At 34.6% G+C, this 17,891-nt stretch overlaps 1 protein-coding gene across 2 annotated transcripts; it reads left to right on the top strand.

Annotated features, from left to right (window-relative positions):
• Positions 1 to 236: 236 nt before the first annotated feature.
• On the top strand, positions 237 to 11,572 carry LOC132284758 (probable protein phosphatase 2C 59). 2 transcript variants are annotated; one of them, XM_059786885.1, is made up of 9 exons: positions 237 to 542; positions 762 to 1,033; positions 5,180 to 5,307; positions 5,776 to 5,874; positions 6,035 to 6,193; positions 9,993 to 10,079; positions 10,164 to 10,255; positions 10,829 to 10,903; positions 11,131 to 11,572. In XM_059786885.1, exons 2-9 carry the CDS (start codon positions 954 to 956, stop codon positions 11,287 to 11,289), a joined length of 879 nt encoding a protein of 292 aa, XP_059642868.1. In that variant the 5' UTR covers positions 237 to 542; positions 762 to 953; the 3' UTR covers positions 11,290 to 11,572. The 2 variants fall into 2 exon arrangements, with proteins under 2 accessions (XP_059642868.1, XP_059642869.1); XM_059786886.1 differs by having other exon boundaries at positions 750 to 1,033.
• Positions 11,573 to 17,891: the final 6,319 nt, after the last annotated feature.

Raw genomic sequence — 17,891 nt, 5'->3', positions numbered from 1 at the left:
GGTATAATTCAAATTATTTTTGCACTCCAAGTAGAATCTTTTTTTTTAATACATAATTCAAATTATTTCATCAAATACAATATAGAACATTGAAATATAATTACTCAACAGATCAGGCGGTGTATGAATAAATTGATCCCACAGATGTCACTGCATGTGTGCCACGTGTGTGGGATAAGCTAACATCAGCTGCCTGTCCTTTTGACTAGGTCTCAGAATTGCTCACCTCATCCTTCGGCGACGCTTATGTCCCCATTTTTGGCATGATCCAGCAAGTCCCGTGTATTTTTTGTTTCAATTTTACAAATTTAGATTTCAATTTTACAAATCTCGAACGTTTGATTTTTGAATTAATCATTTTTTTTCACCATCGTTGTTATTCGCTTGTTTGCCCAACAAAACAACCAAACCGCAACCAGAATCCCTCAGGCTTCTCTCTCTAAAACTCTCTCTCTCAAACTATCGTCGTTTTCTCCTTATTTGGCCTTTTAGGCTTCTTCCGTCAAACTCTCTCATGGCATTTCACCTCCCTTCTCATTTTGGTACTTTATCTCTCTATATACATTTATTCATGTATGCTTATCATTTAATTGTATTATTGTAAATGTGTTTATCTTCATGATTTGGTTATGAATTCAAATCTTTCTTTTTCTTTTTCTTTTTTTAAATTAAAAATAAAAATCATGTGATTGGATACATGAGATCTATGTAATTGATTACGGAATTTATTTTTCTGAATTTGGAATCAGTTATTTTTGTAGGTTGGATTTGATTATCCATAATTGGTGATGATGCACTGAGTATTGTGATTCGTCTTCAGAATAGGCGATTTTCATTTTCTCAGCGATAGAGTTGTAAACATATATAGAAGTTTTGTTGTTTTGATCAAAGAGAGAAGAGGTTGGGATTTTAACCCCCCCAAAAAAAAAAAAAAAATTTCCGAGCAATAAACTATGGGATATCTCAATTCGGTGTTTTCATCCAGCAGTGAAAGTCATATTGAAGATGGCCCCGTTAGCGGCGGAGGTCTCAGGTAATATAATTTCTTTCTCTGTACCCTTTGTCAGATCTTGTAATGTTTTTAGCTGGTACTGTTTTGGGTTGTATCTAAATTTTCTGGAGATTTTATTTCATGTTGTATATATAAGGATTCTTGATATGCATGTTTATGATAATTTTTTATCCTTGTATTATCATCCATTTATTGTCAATTGTGTTATTTGTATCATGCTTATACCTTCAGAATACAATCTTTCTTAACTTGGATCTTTGTTTTAAGTGAACTATGGGCTTGATCTCAATTTGATTCGGTGAATGAGCAATTATGTAATGTATTTTGTGGCATTAAAATTTTGGTTTTGTCATGGCAAAGAAGTTTCTATTGTTGCTACAGAAATTAAAGCAAGTTCACAAATCAGGTAATTTATTTGTTGGGGACAGCAAAAAAGGTTTTTGTTTGCAATAACCATTCAACAATAAATGAATTTAGGAGGGATAATAAGAAGAAATGAATTAGAAGGGACGGGTTCTACTAAATGAATTATTTTATGGAGTATAAGTTGATTTGTAGTAACTATTAAAAAATAAATTAATTATGAGGGATAAGAAGAAGAAGAATTAGAAGGAATGGGTTTTACTAAATGAATTATTTTAAGGAATATAAGTTGATTTATAGTCCTATATTATATTCTCTATTAATTTCAAAATAGCCCATTTTACTTTCAAAGCATTTTCTCAAGGCCCCCGCATATTTTTTTTATTAAATTTTTTGCATGATAAAATAAAACACATGCGTAAATAGTAATTTGTCACGTTGAGTATACATCGAGTGTCTTGCAATTTTCATGATGAGAGAAATCATAGCGTGATTCGCATTTGTCAAGTGCGAGGCAAAAATATTTAAGCACGTGTTTTATTTTATCTCATATATATATATTTTGGGTGGGAGAAAATTTGTAATACAAAATTAAAATTTTTAAAAATTATAAAATAATTGTAATAAATTTTCTTTAGAAGAGGAGTCGGTGAATCACCTTCTTCTTCATTGTCTAGTGGCAAGGATGTTTGGTCTATATTCTTTGCGTGGCTTGGAGAGGGTGTATAGTGGATAATTGAGATTCCTAGAGGGCCACTCCCCAATGTTTATGGTGGGTGGCGTGAGAGAAATAGGAGATCTTTTGATGGAGAGGAGACACCTATTTGTTCTCTCAAGTACATCATTTGAGCTCTTTTTTTTTTTTTTTTTGGGTAAACAGGCGGAGTTGTAAATTTGCTTGGAATTTTGTGGATAACTTGAAATTATAGTTGGCCATTTTCGGCTTTTTGTGTGTTACCTTGGGAGCGCACCCTCCTGAACCTTCAATGATATTTTACTTATATATAAAAAAAAAAAAAAAAGTTAATAGGCTGGCGTGAGCTTAATGAAAGTTCGGTTTTCTTTTTGTAATATAACCTTAAAAAAAGAAGAGAATACAACTTAAATAAATAGAGACTGGAAATTGATATGAGAATACAAATTAAGAGAAGAGCATGTTGACTGTCATAAATGACGACGTCCGAACTGTCGTTTTCTTCTCAGTTGAATTCATATGAATGAAGGACTAAAACAATAATGGGCAATTTTTTACACTAGATTTGGTTTCCTAAAAGCGAGACTAAACAGCTTCAATGGGCTTTGAAGGGGCCACATGTGATTTTATTTTGCAAAATCACTATTAATAACCACACATAGGTAATGACAACAAATTATGACGGTGAGGGGAGAGGGGAGGGAAGAAGGGGTATTGTGTGTTGAGACTCACCATCAATAACCATACAGAGTAGTAATTATTATTATTATTTAATAAATCCCTTTACTATTGGGAAATCAGATTTTTTATGGAGTTTATGCATATTAAGAGATCATTGAATAATGTCATTTTATCTTGTTGCACATGTGTTAACATCACCACGGGTGTCGCAAAATTGTGCATATTGCATGTTAAAAAGGATCATCATATAAATTACCTTTTTACGTGTAGGGCATATGTGATATGTCAAACCCCAAGGGGTTGGCCTAGTTGGAAAAGGCTTGGGTCTTGGTGCCTCACGAAGCATCAGGTATGTCAACATCAGGATAATGTCACGTCACGTATTTAGTTATGCAATCTGGATGATGAGAGAAGTCTCCACGAATCATCTTTTGTCATGTTAGGCGCGTATAAATATTACTATGAGGACCAAACTAGCTATGCAATTTGTATGATGAGGGAAATCTGCGCTAAATGGCATTTTGTGGTTTTGAGAATATGTTGATTGTCAACATTACTTTGATAGAACCATTTTAGTTTGTTAGTCGTGAGAGTGTACATGCCTGATTCATATTTTGTCGCATTGCTGATGTGTCAACATCACTATAAGGAAAATAAGTTAGTAATATAATCTACATGGTGAGGGAAATTCTGTAGAACCGTTATTTTGTTAATCATGAGACTGATGTTTTATTTCATTGAATTACTTTTAGGTAAGCGAAATGGTTATCCTTGATGGTTCTTCACAGTATTTAATTCTGTAAACCCATCTGCTAGGTACAAACAATTCCTTGGAGCCTGTGTGAGTACCAACTAGGAAAAAAAAGAAGTGATATGTCAGCATCAGGATAATGTCACGTATTTAGTTATGCAATCTGGATGATGAGAGAAGTCTCCATGAATCATCTTTTGGCATGTTAGGCACATATAAATATTACTATGAGAACCAAACTAGCTATGCAATCTGTATGATGAGGGAAATCCGCGCTAAATGGCATTTTGTCGTTTTGAGAATATGTTGATTGTCAACATTTCTTTGATAGAACCATTTTAGTTAGTTAGGCGTGAGAGTGTACATGCCTGAATCATATTTTGTCGCATTGCTGATGTGTGTCACTATAAGGAAAATAAGTTAGTAATATAATCTACACGGTGAGGGAAATTCTGTAGAACCGTTATTTTGTCAATCATGAGACTGATGTTTATTTTATTGAATTACTTTTAGGTAAGTGAAATGGTTATCCTTGATGGTTCTTCACCGTATTTAATTCTGTAAACCCATCTGACAAGAATGATAGGATTGTTTCAACCAATAAAAAAATTATATCACGTCCATTTACTGAGAGCTCACATGGTTCTGGTACTGTGGTACAGTGTCCACGAACACGTGGCATTGGGAACTAGAAGTTTTGAATTTGTGTTGTTGAAGTATTTTAAATACAATAATTGGTATCATTAGAATTTAAATTACACCTGGGTTATAAAGCTTTGAACACCAAGGACATTCAAACGTATATTTATACAAACATATATATTTGCACGACCTTGTACGCATACAACAAATAAAGTGTGTTACGATGATTTAATTTCATAATATACTTGCTTCTTTGTCTCTTCTATATAAAAAATAAAGATCAGGGAATTGATTCTAGTGCCACTTTATCAAATAAATGTTGCTTTGCCTGATTGGTTGTTTGTTTATGCAACGAACAAAAGATAAAGATAAAGCGCATCTTTTGGCGGGATTAAATGCAAACTTAACATGGTTATCCACGTGTCATTATGGAGCTATACTGCCAGAGAGAGCAAGTCGAGGACCTAGTAAACAAATACTCTTAGTTGTTTAGGCTTCTTTATTTTAGACAAATTGGCATTAGCTGTGAATTTATGGTCGTACAAAAGTCATAAATGTTATAAAGAATATAGCCATGAATTATATTTTGAGATATATAGTTTCCTTAATTTTAAATCATTTGGTTATTTTCTATATAGGATGCATACACATGTTAAACTTTCCAAAAGGCCATTAAACGTGGCATTTCTTCGCAGTATGTTGTTTCGTAAACTATATTTGTAGTTACAAAGTTTGACGTATCTATATTTTTGAGGGTTTCTTATCAAATCTAAATCTCTAGTTCTCTTTCGTAACTGTTGTGTGTAAGAGGATTACATGAAATAAAACATCAGTCTCATGATTGAAAAAGTTCTTTAATAGCTAGGGGCTTGTGATCAACCTAATGTAAATTGTTCAGAACAGGTTTCAGTTTTCAATACTGTCTATGGCATACATGGTTTAAGGTATTTATTTATCTTTGGAATCATTACAATTCTTTTGAAAGAGTTGGACAGGATGTTTCTAATGTGAAGCGTGACTTGTTGCCATAAAACAGTCAGAATGGCAAGTTCAGCTATGGTTATGCAAGCTCTCCTGGGAAAAGGTCTTCAATGGAGGATTTCTACGAGACAAGAATTGATGGTGTTGATGGAGAGATAGTTGGTCTCTTTGGAGTCTTTGATGGTACGAGTCTTCTCGTTCTCTTTCCCTCTCATTACCTTTACCGACACACAGTAAGATCATGTTCGCAGAATATAAATATTTGCACTCATGAGTTAGCAACATACGGATTTCTCATTTTCTTCACACGATTTTATGCATCACAAAGACTTAGTTATAGAAAAGTTTTAACTTCTGTAAGCATATTTGCCACTCTTTTTTTTTTTTTTTTTTTTTTTTTTTGGAGAATTTTTTACCCAAATTCTTCTATTGGAGTCTTCGATAGTACTTATTTTCTTTACCCTTAAGAAGGAAGGCCTTAGGTTTCCCTAAATGAAAGATTAGTCTCTTTTTAAATCCTCATTTAACTCCATTTTGTTTTAAAATTTTCATGGTTCATCAATATATGAAATGAGAGATATTTCATATGAATGCTCAATACATTGCTTACATCTTGTCATGCTGGATATTTCTGTTCTCTGTTTGTTTCAGGTCACGGAGGTGCTCGAGCTGCAGAATATGTTAAACAAAATCTTTTCAGTAATTTGATCAGCCATCCAAAGTTCATTTCTGATACCAAATCAGCCATAGGTTTATCTCATCTTTACTATACAATTTCACTTGCCAAAAAAATCTGTACTATACAATTTCATGATGTTGAACAAGTTTTTTCTTTTAATTATTTCATTTTTTTTTTTTGGCTCTCTCCATTATTTCATTGGTTTTCACCAATTTCTTCCTGTCATTACAGCTGATGCATACAACCATACAGACTCGGAATTTCTGAAATCAGAAAATAATCAGAACAGAGATGCTGGATCAACTGCTTCCACTGCCATCCTTGTTGGTGATCGTTTGCTGGTTGCAAATGTTGGGGATTCCAGAGCTGTTATTTGCAGGGGTGGCAATGGTAAGACTCGGGAGGTTTTTTTTTTTTTTTTTTTTTTTTTTTTTTTTTTTTCCTTCCTTCCTGTATTAAATTTATAGTGTATTGACAATTTATGTTCACCTGTATGCCAAGGAGATTGTGTTATTTTCATAGTTGCTATTGGTAATTGTTCTGGTAGGGAAACTGTCTGTTACAGTATTTAAGTATCAGGTCTTGTCTAACGTATGGAACATCACTTCTTCAAAAAGCTCTGAATTGTTTGTTTTGTATTCTTTCTCCTAACAGTCATTTAGATTTAGAATGTTCCTTTCTTCTATCTGATTTGAGGTTCCCAGAATTCCACTTATAAATATTCAAGTAAAGAAATGCCCTCGTAAATTTTTACAAAAAGTTTTTTGTCATGCGTATTTATCACCGTCTGTTGTACTTATTATTATTTGACTATACCTGCCATTTATGGTCCACTTGGTGGGACAGAAGGGTGGAACCGTGGAAGGAAGGAAAGGGGAAAAGAAGAGGGGAAGGATGGGTAAGATCTCTGTTGTCTGATATGATGAAAAGGGAAGGGGAAGGGACGGGGACAACAAGAGGCGAGGGCCGCGAGGCCTCTCTTTAGGCCCCCATATCCCTTTCACCGGGTGAAGGGGAGTTTTAAGTGCTTCCCACTTTTTTTATTTTGTATTCTTCTTTCAAATAACATCATTTCTAAATTGTTTGGGTATAATGGTAAAATTATGAAACACTCATTTCCTTTCTCCTTTCCTGCTTACTCAGCCAACAAATTGATGGAAGGACCCTTTCTTTCCCCTAGGGATACTTTCTCCATTCCTCTTACCTTTCACTCCTCAAGGATTCCATCCCGTTGTACCAAATATTTTATTTCATCTTATACTACTAGACATGAGTGGTTATCTTATGTCAACATAAATATGCGAATGGAAAAATCAATACATCTGTAGACATAACATGCCTGCTCCATAATTCTATGCTGCAGCCTTTGTTTGTTGCAGTAGGTAGTTACTGTTCACCTGGCAATTGGTTGTTTGGATGTTCTTTTGATTTTTAGCTAATTCCAAGTGGGTATTGTTAATGTTGGATCTTTGGCCATCTAACATTTGTTACTAGTTTCATCCTATTAGTCTAATGTTGTTATATTTCTTTCCCTTCTCTATACCAGTTACAAAATTGACATCTCTGTCCTCTATACGTTTTTTACTTTCTATTGTGCTTCTGTATACTAGGTATGATACCATGGGATCAGTTCTTCATAGCATATTAGTTATAATTTCATCTTTGTACATGTACTTGCAATGTTGGCTGTTTTATTCTATTATGTTATAAGAGTTGCCACTTCATGCAAGTAATGCCAAAGTTAAGGTCTGTATCACTATGAGAAGTTTTTAGCTTCCAGGAGTTAAGTTATCTTGTGACATCTATGCCACTGTACATGTATCGTGTCTGTAATTACTGATTTGGAGCATGTTAGGAGATACTGTAACTTTTGAGAAATAATAACCCAATGACAATATTATTATTTGTTCTTTCCTTCTTTTTTGTTAAACCATTTGTTGTTGTAGTACTGAAAATTGGTATTGTTCGTGACAATTTGATATCTGCAGAAGTTTAGTTACAATGCAGAGCATATTTATTAGGCAGGAGATAGTAGCAGGATAATGGTGTCCTTTATTTTATTTATTTATTTTCTTGTTTTGATAATTGTATAATGGTGTCCTTTTTTGTTTTGATAATTGTATTGTCCTCATTTTCACCAACTTAACCATCCATTATATCAATTTTTTTTTCATTATATTTGCATTTTATACTTCAAAACAGGCTAATGATAGCGTCTGTGTAGCAACAATAGGGAAAACGTTTTTGCGTTACAGTGCCAAAAACATAAGAAACACCTTTTTTATGTTTCCTCTTTTCTTCAAAAAAATGGAAAACATTTTCTATTATAGAGAAACAAAAACATAATATTAAACATGATTTTTATTTTTCTTTTATCTTTTTAGGGGTTGGCAACAAAAAACATGAAACATTTTCTGTCAGTGAATGCAGCCTAGGTTATATTACCCATTTAATTTAAATGGGTTAAATAATTATTAAAAGGGTTGTCTCGTGCAGATTAACAACCAACACATGGGTCGTGTCGTGTTCTTGTCAGGAGTTTCTGACAAGATTATTAAATTGATCATGTTGGGTTGACCCATACATGATGTGAATATGACCCACCAACACAAATTGTCACCCCTCGTGTGCCATGTGGTCCTTGGTAATCGAGAGTGTTGGAAGAGAGAAACTGAGTATAAAGCTAACCTTTGGCTTTATTTAGACAAAATGACTACACTCTGTCTTGAACTTGCATTCTCATGCCTGGAGCCCTAATTTTTACCACTTGAAAAAAAGAGAGTACATTTTGGTTAGCTTTTTAAGTTCATGCATTTAAAACTTTGCTTCGAGACTTTCTTAGATCTTACCCTCCTAGTTATTTTGTATTCTGTTAATGACTCTCCTTTTCTGTTAGTTTAATTTTCGTAGTTCTTACTAATTTTACCACGTTTTTTGAGTTTCTATTAATGTGAAATGCATCTTGGTAACAAGTATCATAGTGATGCTCCTACCTGTTCTCTTTCTCGCTTCTCTTTTCATATGCATTTGTATATAGAAAACAAAGGCTTCATTCTTTTTTCATGCTTCTTGTAGCCAGCATTCTAGAAACATTAGTGTTGTTTGACATTTCATGCATTCAGGAAATCCTAAGGTTTCACTGTAGCTTTTCCTGTGATGTGTAAAAGAAATCCCAAAGTTTATGTTTTATAATTTGTTACTTCTGAATTTCAAACGTGTAACATAGATGCTTTTTGTTCATTTATTTTGGCTTTTTGACCAAACTGTGCCTGCTTTCTTTGAACACCTCGATAACTATAAAATGTATTCAGCACTTTCTTCTTATTCCATGTCTTTCCTACTTGAAACACAAGCAGGATTCTTGTAGCTGACCCAAATAGTTGGGAAAAGGCTTTATTGACTTGGAGTTGAATTGAGTTATAAAACATGCGCGCAATCATTTGGAAATAGTGGAAGTATGACTTGCTGATCATCATACCTGCTAGAATTTTTGCACTAGTGATGTCGGTGATCATAGTCCATGTATGTAAAGGAAATTGGTATTTGGAGAAGTGATTGATGATGAGGCCTTGTGCCAAATTTGGAATTACTTGAGGTTTCTTTTAAACCTCTCTCTTTTATATAGAAATGAGTGACATGGAATCGTAAGGAATAATGTTAACGGCGTCGGTTCAGTAATTGTCCTCAAGTAGGAGGGTCTCTTGCCTTTTAAATAGGCCTGTTTAAGTATTCAGATGATGTTAATTTGTTATCTAGATACTTGTGATCACATGCTTCACTCCTCCTCCATCTTACCATGATTTTCATTTTTATTATTCTTTTCCTCTCTGTACATAACTACATACTTTGATTTTTGAAATGGTGAAGAAACAAAAAGTTCCACCTTTAAGCACGACAAGCGGACAATAAATCTGAAATAGGATGTCCGGTGAAAACTAATATGACTTAAAATATGCCCAGCGAGTTTGGCCACACTTCTCATTTTGTTACTGATCCCCTACCCCACCATCTCCGCACCCACAAAACAATACCTTCAGACCGTTTAGTTATGCTCCTAATTACTTATATGATTATATGGAAGTTTTTTTTCTGTATTGTCATTATAGAGATCTCGTGAAGGATGTTTGCTTCTATGATGCTCCCTGGCATCCATGAAACATCTGATAAAGTTTTTTGTTATTTCCTGCAGCAATTGCTGTTTCTCGAGATCACAAGCCTGACCAAACTGATGAGCGACAACGGATAGAAGAAGCTGGAGGATTTGTTATGTGGGCTGGTAAGGGCATCATCTGGTTAGCTTATCCATTGTTTATAATTATCAAATTGTTGGCACTGTGGTGACCCAAAATTTTGGCAATAGGAACTTGGAGAGTTGGTGGTGTACTTGCTGTTTCACGTGCATTTGGTGATAGGCTTTTGAAGCAGTATGTTGTTGCTGATCCAGAAATTCAGGTCTGGTTAAGTGCAAATATTGAATTTATATTCGTATAAAGTTGGACATCTATTGAAAAGATATGCCAGTCTATCCACATTTTTTTTCTTTCAGAAAATGTGTTTTTTTGTTTCTGTTTGTTCAATTATAATATGCACATATATGCAACACAATGTTTTGCATGGAAACCAGTGCAGGGTGTCTCTCTTGATGTCAGAATTCTCTATTCTTCAAATTATATGACATCAACATGGCCCGACTTTCTAATCTATCTTCTAATGGTACTATATGCTAAAGCATAATGGGCTGTATGTTGATGTAAAACATAAAATGTCTGATATGGGAACCCTTGTCCGTCTGGATAGAATGACATTTAAGAGATCTGATGTAGGGATTCTTTTAGCATCCACTGGTGTTGGTGGATTGTAAGTCCCAATTATGATAACATATATGATGGAGACATTTGGGTGTGTTGCCCCGAAGCAGTCCTTGTTCCTTCTTCTTTCCACTTGCTATCAACATTTCTTTTACCATATCTGGACTGATCATTTTTCTATTTCTATTTTATTTTTATTTATTTTTAAAATTTGCAGGAGGAAAAAGTTGACAGCTCCCTCGAGTTCCTTATCCTTGCAAGTGATGGACTATGGGATGTCGTCACAAATGAGGTTTGCCAAAGTTTCACTTTTTCTTTCACCTTTTTTTAAAGTCTACCTGATGTCCGATAGATTACTTATTTGTCCCTTTTTCCTTTGCGATCCTCCACCTCATAAATACTTTAGCATAAATTGATCTAGCCTTTTATTTATTTATCAATCTTCAATTTTTTTCACTGGCCCTATTCCAGAGGTTTGTACATTTCAACATTCCAAGTGATATATGTACCTTTTCTCAGGATGCTGTTGCAATGGTAAAACCAATTGAAGACACAGAGGAAGCAGCAAAGAGGCTGATGCACGAAGCCTATCAGAGAGGCAGTGCAGATAACATTACTATTGTCGTCGTCCGTTTCTTGGCAAACCAAGGGGAGTCCGCTAATAATGGCTCCGGTTAAGGATCTTCTTTGCCGGCACCGAGGGGCTTGGTTCTCCACCTGATGCAAAGTGGGGTGGGAGAAAAAGTATGGTAGGAATGTACTAATTATAAAACAGAGACTTCTTCAGCTGCTAATGTGCTTTAAGTATTATTGGCCTTTAGAATATAACTGTATCCGAGTCTAGCTGATGTACTTGACCCTTAAATGTAGCTACATGGAAATCTTCGTGCGGGAATCTGTAAAGACAACTACGTTCTTATGTCATTTGTTGTATATGCAGTTTAAACTTCCTTTTCTTTCCTGTCGTTCCTTGACATGATCAGGTTTGCGTGAAAAGATTGAAAGTTTGGCTTACAAATACTTACTCATGTTTGGTAGCAAGTGCTGTATGTGAAACAACGTCTGCCAGTCTTGATGTGTTTCATGTAGGTTTGAGGTTCAGAGTTAAAATGCTAGTCATTCCTTGTGTGTGTGTATATATATATATGTATGTATATACGTATGTGTGCAAGCACAGGACCATAGTTGAAGTAATGCCACCAATGTGAAGGGCCAGCCTTTCTTTAGTAAGACTGATTTCCATTTTGTTGTATGAATGATGAGCTCTCTCTCTGTGAATCTCAATAACCAGGTATGTTCTGAATTTGAAGTTCATTTATCAATTATATATCTCTATATATGTGAAGTGAGATAGAATTATATATTATAACAGTAAACTCCAATATTAGCTAGTGAGTGCAGTGTTGTTTTTGGGGAGCTCAATTGAAGCTGCCATATTTGAAATATCAATTGCTTTAAATGTAGATGTTTATTCAATCAGAAAATTAAGAGAATGGTTTTGTATTATATATGTTTGATGTGTATATAATACAAAATGTGGCCATCGATCTTCTTGTGATTTGTCTTGGCCAAAGGCTTTCAACTTTTTAGTTTGCTACCTTTGAATTAATCAAAGGTGTTTATTGAATTAGATTGAGACACTTGATCGTTGAAAGTTCCAATTTCAGACTTTGTGCATGAAGTAGGTGAGTCATATTATTTTTCTTACATATGCATGAGAAATGGATTATATATAGGAAGTCACATTTATAATCAAGAAAATAGTTCTTAATTGATAATTTTCTTTTGTACTTTTGCTGATAATTTTGGTGCAACTGTGTGATTAAATGGTTTGCAACTCTATAACCGGATGCAAGTTTCAGTATTCATAGAGGTACATCTTGGTTTCTTCATTTTTTTTTTTTTTTTTTGTTAAATTTTTTTTATAAAGGGAAGACAGAGGGGTGTGTGTTACCCTAAATCTAGGGTTTGTTTTGGGACCACAATCTCATATTCAATCCATTAAACCCAAATTCAACTGGCATGTTTTGCACGGCAATGCAGAGAAAGTCATGTATAACGCCAAGAGATCACATTTATCAAAAAAATGCCTTCCCAATAAAAAATAAAAAATAATAGTTAGGATGGCCACGGCAGAAATGCCTTCCCCCTTGGCATAGCTACCTCCGTTCCGTCTCAGAATCGTTTAATAGTGGAGATGAATTTTGTACAATACTTTCGTAATAGTAATAATTCTTTTTTCTCATAAAATTCATTTGGGATGCCAATAATTTTAGTTAATATACTACATTAGGAATCGGCACTGACATGAATTTGGATACTACATTATTAGTTAAATAAGAATTGAATCAACGTTAAATAAGAATTGAATTAACTAAGAAAAAAACTCATCTGAACACTAATAAGCAATTCAAGGTAAAAATAACAAATCTGAATTACATCAAAACAAAATCAAGTAGTAAATCTCATTGAGTATCATGTCACCCGATGGACCTACCGTGTTCCTCTCGGGTAATGTATAGAGATTCATTGTCGTATTGCAACTTCAGAATTCCCTTGGGCATGTCAAGTCGAGTGAAATAGGCGTTTTCATCTTCCTTCAACTCATATGTACTCTGAAATGGAAATTTCCTAATTCAGCATATTTGAACCACCAAATATACTAAAGTTATATTAAATAGCATGCAATTGATGTCTTGAATTTCAAATTATTAATTTTTTTTTCAATTTTAAAACACTAATTTCGTACCAACTTCCAAAGAAGATAGCATATAGGAGCAACAAACTTAAGTCCACTCCATGCCATCATTTTAATGGCCAAAACAAATCGTAATTTCAGGTCATTTCATTTAAAAAAAACTTTGAAGAATAATATTTTATGATATTTAGCTATCAGATGTGTTTGATCCACTTTCTCCATTCCTGGTAGGGTCTCGTGGAATGGGAAGTGGATGGAGGAGAGGATGGGAAGTGGATGGAGGAGGGTGATGCTCTGCATCTGAGAATGGGCGTGTCTGGTCTGAACAAGGAGAACGTGAAGATAGCTGTCGCTTTACCTTCTTTTTGCAACCTTTTTTTGTTCATTTATTTGGGCTTTTTGACCAAACTGTGCCTTCTTTATTTGAACACATATCCATAACTATAAAATGTGTTCACCACTTTCTTCTTAATTCCGTGTCTTTCCTACTAAAAACATACTAAAAACACGGGCACGGTTTATGTAGCTTATCCAAATAGCTGGGAAAAAGGCTTTATCGCCTTAGAGTTGAGTTGAGTTATAAAACATATGTTTTGCATTATATTCTAAGTCACATAATTCTTCTTAACATATGTTGTCCTCACGTTCCGCGCGTATTCTCGCTCAAATTCTCAATGCTTATAACTTAATTCTGCCGCTCTCACGCTTCCGCTTTCGAATTCGCTAGGTGAAAAGATTTTTTGATGGTGCTTGACATTATTAGGTTTGCATGGCTCGGTGAAAAGATTGAAGTTTGGCTATGGTTGTTCAAGTTTGGTAGCAACTAGTGCGTGTTTCATGGAGGTTTGAGGTTCAGAGCAAAATGCTAGTCATTCCTTACATGCGTGTGGGTAAGGGCAGGACCATAGTTGAAGTCAGGGGCGGCTAGAGCGTTAGGCGAGTTAGGCGGTCGCTTAAGGTCCCCGCTAATAAAAAAAACCTTATTATTTTTCATTTCTTTATATATTATAACTTTCTTAAAATAATTATGTTAATTATGGATTTGACACTTACCTACAAGATTTCTATTGTTTATCACCTTTTTTTTTTTTTTTTTCAAGGGCCCCAAAATTTTTTCCTTATATATTATAAGCTACTTAAAAATTTAAATTTTTTCTATTATTTACAACCTCACTCCGTCACAAGACTTTGAATGAACTTTTATTCTATTAAAGATTTTTTGGAGTATTGAACTAAATTCTTTGAAATCAATTTCTATTAATGCTCTAAAACTTCAATTAGTTTATAGTTTTATTAAGTTTTGTTATCATAAAATTATTTATTTTGTTTATGTTGTCATCATTTTTATTTATATTGTTGAATATGTCTTCTAGAAAGTACATAGTCAATTAATTAACGATAAAATTAGAGATTGAAATTTTAATAGCATGAACATATGAGTAGACTCTATTAAAAAACCATTTTATTTTTTCACTTAAGGTCTCAAATTATATTGAGCCAGTGGTTAAAGTAATGTCACCAATGTCAAGGGCCAACCTTTCTTTAGTAAGGCTGATTTCCATTGTTGTATGAATGATGAGCTCCTTTCTGTTTCAGGTGACTATACATGACTCTCTCTCTCTAAGTTGCAGCACAAATATTTTGCCCTTATGTGTATGTGTGTATGTAGGGGCGGAGCTAGGATTGCAAAAGGGAAGAGAAAGAAGATGAACACAATAATTTTTATGACAGATATTTTATATATATTCAAAAATAGCAAAATAATAATAATAATAATAAATATATATAAGTGATGGGCTTGTAGCTTTGGTTACACTAAAAGAGCTATTTGAATGGAATGAATATTCTCTTATAAGATAAGTGAGATTTCGTCAGCTTGTTGCTTCTTTCTTTTGTTCAGAGAGTTGCTCATTGTTAGGCTGTGCTATTTGTTATTTTTGTTTTATTATGGATTGGACACGGGCATGGGTTGGGTTATGACTGATTGGGTTGCACTATGATTAATATGAAGTAGTAGTACCAAATTTTTTTTTTTTTTGGAAACCTGGGCTATAGCTCAGGTTAGCCCACACTAAGTTACACCCCAGGTGATTGATCCTATATCAAATGCTAATCACCTTTCATATGACATGTTTCAATACACATGTTACCTATGGAGGACTCCTGTACTTTGGTTTAGGCACCAATATCATATTCCAACACCAAAAAACAATGATGTACAACACTTGCTTTTTTGAGGAATTTATTAAAAAAAGAAAGAAAAGAGATACAAGTTGTAAAATAGAATGAAATGCTGCACACACGAAAATATATTTATAGTAGCCGTTTGCATAAGCAATTTAAAAATTGTGCATGTGACATAATAAAATGGGTTAACTTCAGTTACACCCCCTGAGGTATGTTCTAACTTCAAGGAGACCCCCCACGTTTGCAAAATTTAAGTCAGACCCCCTGTCAGACATTGTCGGCTGACAAAAACAAATAAATAAATAAAATGACTAATTTACCCTTTTGTCATTTTCGTATATACACTTAACCAAACAGTCAATCTCTTGAACCAAACATGTTTTATAACTCTGGGTTAGCTTTATCTCTTGAACCAAACAGTCCATCTCTCTCATCTCTCATATCTCACTAGCAAAGTTAGGGTTACAAAAAACTGGGTTTGGCTTGCTGGAAAGCTCGTCGTCTACGAGCACCTCCATCACATCTGTATCCTTGCGTCACTGGTGCGGTTCATCTTCACTGTCGATTTGTAACGGCCGAGACAATCCATCATTAAAGAACACATTTGAGCCCTCTTGAGCCATTGCGCCAAACCTAGTTGCCTTCCAAAAACTAGATCTAGTGACTCTATTTGGTCTTACGCTATTCCTATATTTTCTGCCTCTTTTGCAGAAGAAATACCACTCATTTTCTCTCGTTGGACTACCTTCTGCATTTTTTACAAACTAGTTTAGCAACAAATCCATCAATATATATAAAGAGAGAGGGGGTTCACTGATATATAGCGAATAACCGTCCATATTTACTTTTTATGATTGATGTGGTGTAATGCTAATCAAAGAAATGGTGTCCTAAAGTAGAAGATCGATTTACTGATTTTCGTACAAAGAAATGGAAAACAAAAAAGAGAATTTTGTTTTTCCTCTTTATTTAGTTATTTATTTATTGTTTTCTTTGCATAACCACAAAAAATTATGTTCAATCATCTCACTGCTTCCGGCAAAAGAAGCTGTAGCAACCACCATCTTATCTAGCCGGTGGAGCCACCTGTGGAGGTCCTTTCATCGCCTCTATTTCGACCCCGTCCACGTCGAAGATGTGAACCTACTTGATTTAATTCTATTCCAGATCATTGAACACGTCATGTCGTCTCAAAGGACTAATATCACCGTCTGCCGGATTTCTCACTCCCCGGAGGATTGGCGGTTGTTGCTTAAACTGATCAATCGCCTCAAAGTGAACAAATCCATAGAAGAGCTCCGACTCACTTGCATAGATGATGGAACTGTGCAGTATCTCGAGTCGTCCATCTTGCTGTTGAGTCTCTTCAGGTGTGGAACTCTCCATGTCCTTGAACTCAACAAGTACCAACTCAGCGTTGACGAATCCATTGCTGCGGCTTTCGAAGGTTGTGTGAATCTGACGACTCCATTACTGCGGCTTTCGAAGGTTGTGTGAATCCGACGACTCTAAAACTCAACTCGGTCCGAGTAACCCCCGAGAGTCTTTTCAGAATCATACGTAACTGTTAGTTCATGGAGAATTTGAGCCTGTGTTCTTGTATTGGATTAGACTATATTAAGATTATTTCTAATCACAAGTACTTGAAGTTCTTGGAACTCCGGAATTTGGATCTTTATAAAATTGAAATATATCTCAAGGGTGTCACTGAACTAGTGCTTGATAATGTTCCATACTCCAAAAGATGTTATATTAACTGCCTAAACCTTCGAGGTTGGAGACAGAAATGGGTTTGCAGAGAGACAAAGTTTAGAGAGAGAATGGGTTTGCAGAGAGATAAAGTTTAGAGAGAGAATGTGTGTGTGTGCGCGTTTTGAGGGGAGTGTTTGGTTAGATAGATATTATGTAGCCAAACATAACCGTTGAGGGGTAATTTGGGAATTAAAATTTAATTTTTTACTAATGTCAGCAAAAAATATCTCTGACCAGCTTTGACCGTTAACCGAGGGGGGAGACTGATGTGTGTCAAAAAAACGTAAAAGGTCTGACTGAAATTTTGCAAACGTTGGGGGTCTCCTTAAAATTAGGACATACCTCAAAAAGTGTAACGGAAGTTAACCCTAATAAAATTATATTTGTGATATAATTAAACCGGGTAATAGAGAAATTTGAATTCTTTTTATTTTTTTTTTATATCCTCTCCCCTCAAAAGCTACTAAAATTTTATTTTATTTATGGGTAAAGTACAAAGACACCCCCTGAGATTTGGGGTAAAGACAAATAAATGAAAGTTAGTCCATTTTTGGACAACCACACCCCCTTGTGAAATTTCTCATCCAAACAAAGCCTTAAAATATGTGAAAAGTCCATTTTATTCTTCCTTAATTTATTAATT

Source organism: Cornus florida, unplaced genomic scaffold, assembly GCF_030987335.1.
Source record: "Cornus florida cultivar Cherokee Brave unplaced genomic scaffold, ASM3098733v1 CherokeeBrave_3.0.0_Hap2_Chr11, whole genome shotgun sequence".
NCBI lineage: Eukaryota > Viridiplantae > Streptophyta > Magnoliopsida > Cornales > Cornaceae > Cornus > Cornus florida.
The sequence above is the reverse complement of the archived record's forward strand: the minus strand, read 5'-3'. Positions and strand labels throughout refer to the sequence as shown.

Coding starts and splice junctions, on each gene's coding strand:
- LOC132284758 (XM_059786885.1), top strand. CDS start 954: ATGGGATATCTCAATTCGGTGTTTTCATCCAGCAGTGAAAGTCATATT. Junction 5,308..5,775: donor TCTCTTTGGAGTCTTTGATG/GTACGAGTCTTC, acceptor TGTTTGTTTCAG/GTCACGGAGGTGCTCGAGCT. Junction 6,194..9,992: donor TATTTGCAGGGGTGGCAATG/GTAAGACTCGGG, acceptor TATTTCCTGCAG/CAATTGCTGTTTCTCGAGAT.